At 45.1% G+C, this 6,476-nt stretch overlaps 1 gene segment (V, D, J or C); it reads right to left on the bottom strand.

Annotated features, from left to right (window-relative positions):
* Positions 1–3,635: 3,635 nt before the first annotated feature.
* On the bottom strand, positions 3,636–4,466 carry LOC102372538 (the record flags this gene model as incomplete). The annotated part of the segment is given in 2 exon segments: positions 3,636–3,970; positions 4,399–4,466. Coding segments are annotated over 2 exon segments (384 nt in total), but the record flags the coding sequence as incomplete, so codon positions are not given.
* Between the last annotated feature and the right edge of the window lie 2,010 nt (positions 4,467–6,476).

The raw sequence follows: 6,476 nt of genomic DNA, 5'->3' as shown, positions 1-6,476 counted from the left end.
ATTTCTCACAGGAGGGCCACTCTCTCTCCAATCTCTCAGTCCTGATCCTCAAGGGAAACTTACACAACACTTCCCAGAGACGAGCCTATGAGCTCCATTTCATCAACCTCCTGGATACTAGAGATCAGGGACTAAACATAGACATTGGATTTTTGATACATTATAATCTTGCCTGGCAACTGACTCCCCAGCCCAGCCCCTGGCTTCTTCACTTTTCATTCCATCCAGGAAGAGCACACACCAGCTGCTGAAACCTCCTTAGCCTGACAAAGGGTTTTTGAACCCGAAAGCTTGCTTAATAACTATTCTCCAACCATTTGGGTTGGTCTAATAAAAGATATGAAATTCACCCAAGGAACCTTGTCTGCCAGATTCCTGTAATGGCATTTACCAGAGCGGGCTGGAAAAGTGTGCTCGGTTGGTGATTTGTTTGGTGCCAATACTTACAGTGACATTATAACTTTGTCTGTCAACCTGATGTCACTGCTTTGATCTCCCAGTGGCTGGGGAGCTGCAGCTGTAGGTCACTGTTTTACCTCCTGCTCCTCTCTCATTCTTGTGCTAGAAGTCCCGGTGCCGTGAGCCTCTGAACTCTGAATTTCCTCAGAGCTGACCAAGTACCTTCTCCAACAATATTCTTAAGTTTTGGTTTTGCATGAGGATATTTCCCCAAGTTTTACTCATTATGGCACTTAGGATGCTTCTGAAGGCAAAAACATAAATGATCTTTTTTTTTTCAGTGTTTTTTCTTTTATTCTGTGGCTGTCTCTAGGAGTGCTGGATGCTTTGATTCCCTAAATGTAAAAGTGGAAGGCAGCTCAGCAGAGAATTATTCTAAAGCTTCTGAGGGAAGGAGTCACAAATAATAAGAGTACTTCCCAAGTATAATAATGTATAAGAAATGTACCAGAAATGGGCAATCCCCTAAATCTCACTGTAAGCATGGGATGCCCACAGCTGGGGATCTACAGGACTATTGTAATGTTGTCCTGCCCACTATAAGTCACGCTCCAAGTTATCCTGGTAAAGGTTCTCAAGCAGTCTTTGTCTCCCCTCCAGTGTCTTGTTATTAATACGATGTTGATGCTTCGTAGATCTGAATTCCTGACCCTTAGTTGTGATGAAGCAATGCGTGACTAGTGGCCAGAGTACAGGTCTTGGAGCTGAAGATGTGGCCGCTGAAGATGTCCCCATTGCTCATGCAGCAGGAGAGAGCCCATCTGTGTGACATTGCTAACAGATATGCCTGGGCATGGAAGTGGTTCCTCTTCATTGGAGAAGAAGGAGTGGGAGCACGGGGAGACGGCTGCCTCCAGCAGAGGGGCTGAATGGTTGGTCAGTACTAGGTCCCAAAGCAAGGGCAGCAGTTGCCTTGAGAAAGTGACTTTAGGCCGGAAATCACTTTACATTGAATTGATCAGCACAGGGGGATCTAGTCCAGATTTGTCTCAGGAAGCTGTCATGCTACTGGCAATAATCATCGCCTACAAACTCAGCCTTCCCCCTGTTGACTGTGAGATGAAATAACTTCCAGATCTACCGCTGTTGGCCTGGACTGACCTGGTTAAAAGCCCAGTTAATAGGAAATTTTGGGCAGATCTAGATGTTGGTAATCATCTATCTAAGTAATCAGTGCTGGAACTGGCTTTGCATCTGAGTCTGTAGAAAGACTAATGTGAATTCTGGATCCTGATTCATAAAGACGTCCCAGCTAAAGACTGAGGTGCAAACTGGATGTAATCAAAGAAGGACAATGCTCTTCATCCAATACAATAATACCCTTTGACTTTCTGTTCTCCAGCAAGATCTGTGCCTTTACAATCATACATTTCTTCAACTCATGAATATAATAGTTTATAATAGGACTAGCAACCAGTGACATTCTTTGATTGTTTGCAGATGCATGTCAAGCACAAGTTCCAGACCATGATATATGGCCTTGTAAGGCAAATACCTTGTTAATATGAATGCTTACACAAGCCACTAGCAGTCAGATGGACTAAAATGATGTGATCATCCGCAGGGCTCTGAGGTGTTAGGTGCTAATCAGTAAATGAGGGAGAGGGGGACAATTTATTTGTAGCTACTCAGAGCAAAAGAGAAAGATCAGACTGCTATAAATATCCTGGGTGTCTTGCCCCATTCTCTTTGTCATGGACTAAATCTGCCCTAGGAAGATGCAAGGAAAGCTGTTTTAGTTCATGGGATTGGCTCTGGTTTAATTAGCTTGTTTAAGCCATGGCAGCTACTGGAAGGAAACGGGATTCGGTAAATGGGGAAAATATGTGGATCGAGATAGTGAATGTTACTTGCATCCTGCATAGATCAGCAGAGAATTAATTCACAGAGCTCATATTTCCGAATGTATGTAACTTCTTATTATATTTACTTTGAATGACATTTTGGATTTCAGATGGTTGCATTTGTTGGGGAAGTGCTGCCGTCTGTTGGCTACTAATTGGAAGCTCATCTTCAATGGTTTCATCACCTACTGCATTCTGTCTAGGGCTGAAAATCCCCGGGAGATGCCCACTGCTCAAACTTTTGTTTTGTCATGAAGAAGGATAAAATGTCAGCAAGTGGACGTTGTTCCAGGATAAAATACATGTCATATGCTTTAGAACATGAGAAACATTTCAAAATGAAACATGGGACTCTTCAGCCTCGAGAAGCGAAGGCTCAGGGGTGACTTGGTGGTGGCCTATAAGTATATAAAGGGTGTGCACCAGGAACTGGGAGCATTGGAGTACCCTAGTGAACAGACAAAGAAGGCAAGGTCCAAGGTCACAAAATGCTAGAAGACCGTTTTCAACTGAACATAAGAAAAAACTTCTTTACTATCCATGCCCTCCCCTCCTTTCCTCCCAGACCTGAATGACTGAGTGTAAACGAAGAAATACTCTAAGGAAAGCAAGTATTTATGCTCTTGAGATGCAGTCAGCCTGCTGAGGAAACTCATTGCAGGGTGAGAGATGAAGAGACCAGCCCCATGAAGTGGAAAAGGGGTCCCGGACAAAACAACTCCTACCACAGCCTCTTCAACACTAGACAATACACATCTTCTGACCCTTCCCCTCCTCCAAAGGATCCATGCCCCTAGTCCTTCTTGCATGCATCAGAGAAATGCCATGTGTGGTTCCATGTTATCCTGTTAGTGGCATTCGCTGCATCTTCCATGTTTGGTGACGAGAGCATCATGGACTTTTTTTGCAGCCTCTGCAGCCGTCCCAGCCTAGACCCAGACCTCCCTGCAGTGGTGCCGCCTTTAAAGCCCCAGGCTGGCCCTGCCTGCCACGGTGTTTGTGGCATGAGGAGGAAAAGGGATTGCTTGGTGTTCAGGAAGAAAATAAATGTTACACTGGAAGAAGAAATGAGCCCCCAATTTAGGGGAGGTTAAATCTCAGACTTCGGAGCAAACTCCCCTGGTCTGTGCACCTGGGCTGATCTGTCCTGCAGGCTGGGCAGCAGGGGCAGCGTGGTGGTGTCTGTGGGTCAGACAGTGATGTGTTTGTGTCCTGAGAAATCCCTGGAGCTGGGACTGAGTGTAGCAGTTGTTCAATCAAGTGAGTCTTCAGGAAGCAGCTGTGGTGCTGGGCTGGGCAGCATGGGGAGGTTTTTGTATGGGTTTGTATCACTGTGTGAGGTGAGCTGCGGGACTGGTGACAGTAATAATCTCCAGCATCTTCAGCTACCCCACGTATGTTGAGAGTGAAGTCAGGGCCAGAGCCACTGCCGCTGAACCGGGCTGGGACTCCTGACTGCCGGGTGGAACCACCATAGATGAGGAGCTTTGGAGCTTGCCCAGGTTTCTGCTGGTACCAGGCTAAGTGATGATAATATTTAGGGGTGTTGCTATCAGAGAAGGTATAAGTAAGGCTGGAGCTGGCTTTGCACTTGACGGTCACTTGATCTCCTGGAGAGACCGCCAGGGACTCTGGGGTCTGAGTCAGCACAATCTGCCCGGAGGAACCTAGAAGTAAAAACAAAAGTTGAAGTAACCTAGGTCTCCATTGGGCTAAGTAACCCGGCTAGACAATCTGGATGCTTTAGCAATGCTCCTTGTGTGCCCTCTTACAGAACTGAGTGAGTTTGTCTCGTGGCTGAGATGCTAACGTGCAGCCAGAAGTGCTTCTTTCCTTCTCGTCTTTTCTTCAATCCTCATCTAGAGTTACAACCTCAGCCCGTGGACATCCACGGAAAAACTTCTGTTCACTCCAGTGGGCTTTGGATGCTGGTCATAGAGATTAAGTAAGTCTTTTGACTCCATGGCAGTCCCTCCTTGTGAAGGGAGTGCATTTCTCTGAGCATTTTCAAGCACCCCAAAACCCAATTCTAGGTCTATTCATGTTTGTAAAAAGGATGGTTTTACTATAATGAACCTCTCAGTTTGCTGCTTACCCTGGACCCAGAGCACCACCAGGCAGAGCAGAGGAGCAAGTGAGACCATCTTGGTACGTGTGTCTGGCCTGCACTGATCACCAGTCTGGACCAAGTGCCCTGGAGCACTTATACTGGCTCTGAGCATCAGGAGGGTGTTGACTGGGTGTAAAACATGCAAATTTGGCTCAGAGATGATTTGCAAGAGATCTAAAAATAAGCTGTGAAAGGCATGTGGTGTTGAAGGGGGAAAACACAGTGGGTTCACAGAGCTGCTTCACTTTGTGCTGAGCTGGTATTTGTCAGAAATTGATGGGAAGAGGCTGTATTTTGCCCACCCCTGCACTAAACTGTAGCAAGTAAAATCATATTTACAAGCAACCTGTGTGTAAATGAAATAGAAATAGTACAGCAGGAAAAAATAGTCAGTTGGGAGCTCATCAATCCTCTCATCTCACTGCTCTGAAATAAGAAGAACTAGTTTCTGAATGGCAAGACTGCGGCCATTTCTGTTGAGGTCACTGGGCATCTGAATTGCACCAGTTTTACACTGTGGACTAATACTGGTTGAAGTGAACCCTAAATCAGCTCAGCGTTTGTCACTTGTATCCTAGAGAGAGACTATTTTTCCTAACACCAATTTATTTCCATTTTTCTCGATTGTGCCCAGTGATTCTCTAAAATGCAACAAAGGAAATTGAAATTGGATCTTGGGAAGAACTTTATCTCTAAGAGGGCAGGTAAGTGTTGGAAGAGGCTATCTAGAGGTGTCGTGGCCTCTCCATCGTCAGAAGTTTTTAAGAGCAAGTTAGACACTTGAATGATCAGGTTTAGCTATGGATGCTCCTGTCCTGAGCAGGGGACCTGATGTGGTCCCTTCCTGCCCTGCGAACCTGTGGTTTTGGTGGTTGTTGCATGCACTTTCTAGAATGACCGAGGGTCCAATGTGTAGTTTATGGGCTGCCGTCTCTTGACTGTAACACAGAAATTCATGCTCTCAGCTGTTTGCATGTGAAAGTCTATCTGTAAGCTTACCTGGGACTAACTACAGTGTCTTCAGACATGCCCTTGGGTAATGACTGGATTTAAATGAGGTTTGATAATATGTTTAATTAAAACAGTCAGTGCTAGCTCACTCTACACCTGCACTTATTTCTCCTCTTATGAGACCCTTGCTGCAGTTACGGCCAATATCATGTCACTTGATTTGACTTTCCTATTGAAGTGAAGACAAAGCTGAAGATGAAGGCAATGGAGGGGGCACACGATGGACTTTGCTGCTGATCAGAAGTCTGCTCACAACACAACAGTCACACTGAACTGAACAGCACAAGCAGGATTTTGTGCCAGTCTGTATCCTTGTGAGGGTGAGAGACGGGGCTGGTGGCAGAAATAATATCCAGCTGGTCCTGCTTCAGTCCTGCTGATTGTGAGCATGGAGGCAGGCCCAGAGCCAGTGCCGTTGAACCAGGCTGGTACGGCATGTTGTTGGATGGTGGCACTATAGGTGATGAGTTGGTCTAGGTTTCTGTTGGTTACAGACTATGAGATCCCAGACTGAAAATTTAAGGTTTGAGTTGTCTTTATATTGAATTATGGCTCTGTCTCCTGGAGACCCCAGCATGGATTCTGGTGTCTGAGCCCAGGTAGTCTTTCCATTTGAGTCTGAATGGGTCAACACGCTAATAGTGCACGGGGGTGTGCGTGTGTGTGAGAGAAGTAAACGCCAGGGAATTTATCTTTTATAAACATTACCAAATGTCTCTTTATGTAGTTCCTATCCTTGAATTATTCCCTTCATTCTCTCCCCTTTTTCAGTTAGTCACTTTACAGCCTAATGCAAAGCCTTTGAAGCCCAGGGAAAGTCTCTTATTCACTGTGCTGGACTTACTGTCAGGACCTAACTGCTCTTGAAATAACACAAGGATATGCAGAACACTCTGAGGAAAGTGTGAAGTTTGATAGATTAATAGCTAAATATTCTTAAATCTAAAACATAATCTTTAAAAACTTTATAGAAGAAATATAGGATTAAAATTCCTAAACTCCTAAAATACAGCTTTCCATCACAACAGTACTACTTTCATAAGTCTCTTTCC

Source organism: Alligator sinensis, unplaced genomic scaffold (genome assembly GCF_000455745.1).
Source record: "Alligator sinensis unplaced genomic scaffold, ASM45574v1 scaffold1889_1, whole genome shotgun sequence".
Classification (NCBI taxonomy): Eukaryota; Metazoa; Chordata; order Crocodylia; family Alligatoridae; genus Alligator; species Alligator sinensis.
Note: the sequence above shows the minus strand (reverse complement) of the source record. Positions and strands in the feature narration are given on the sequence as shown.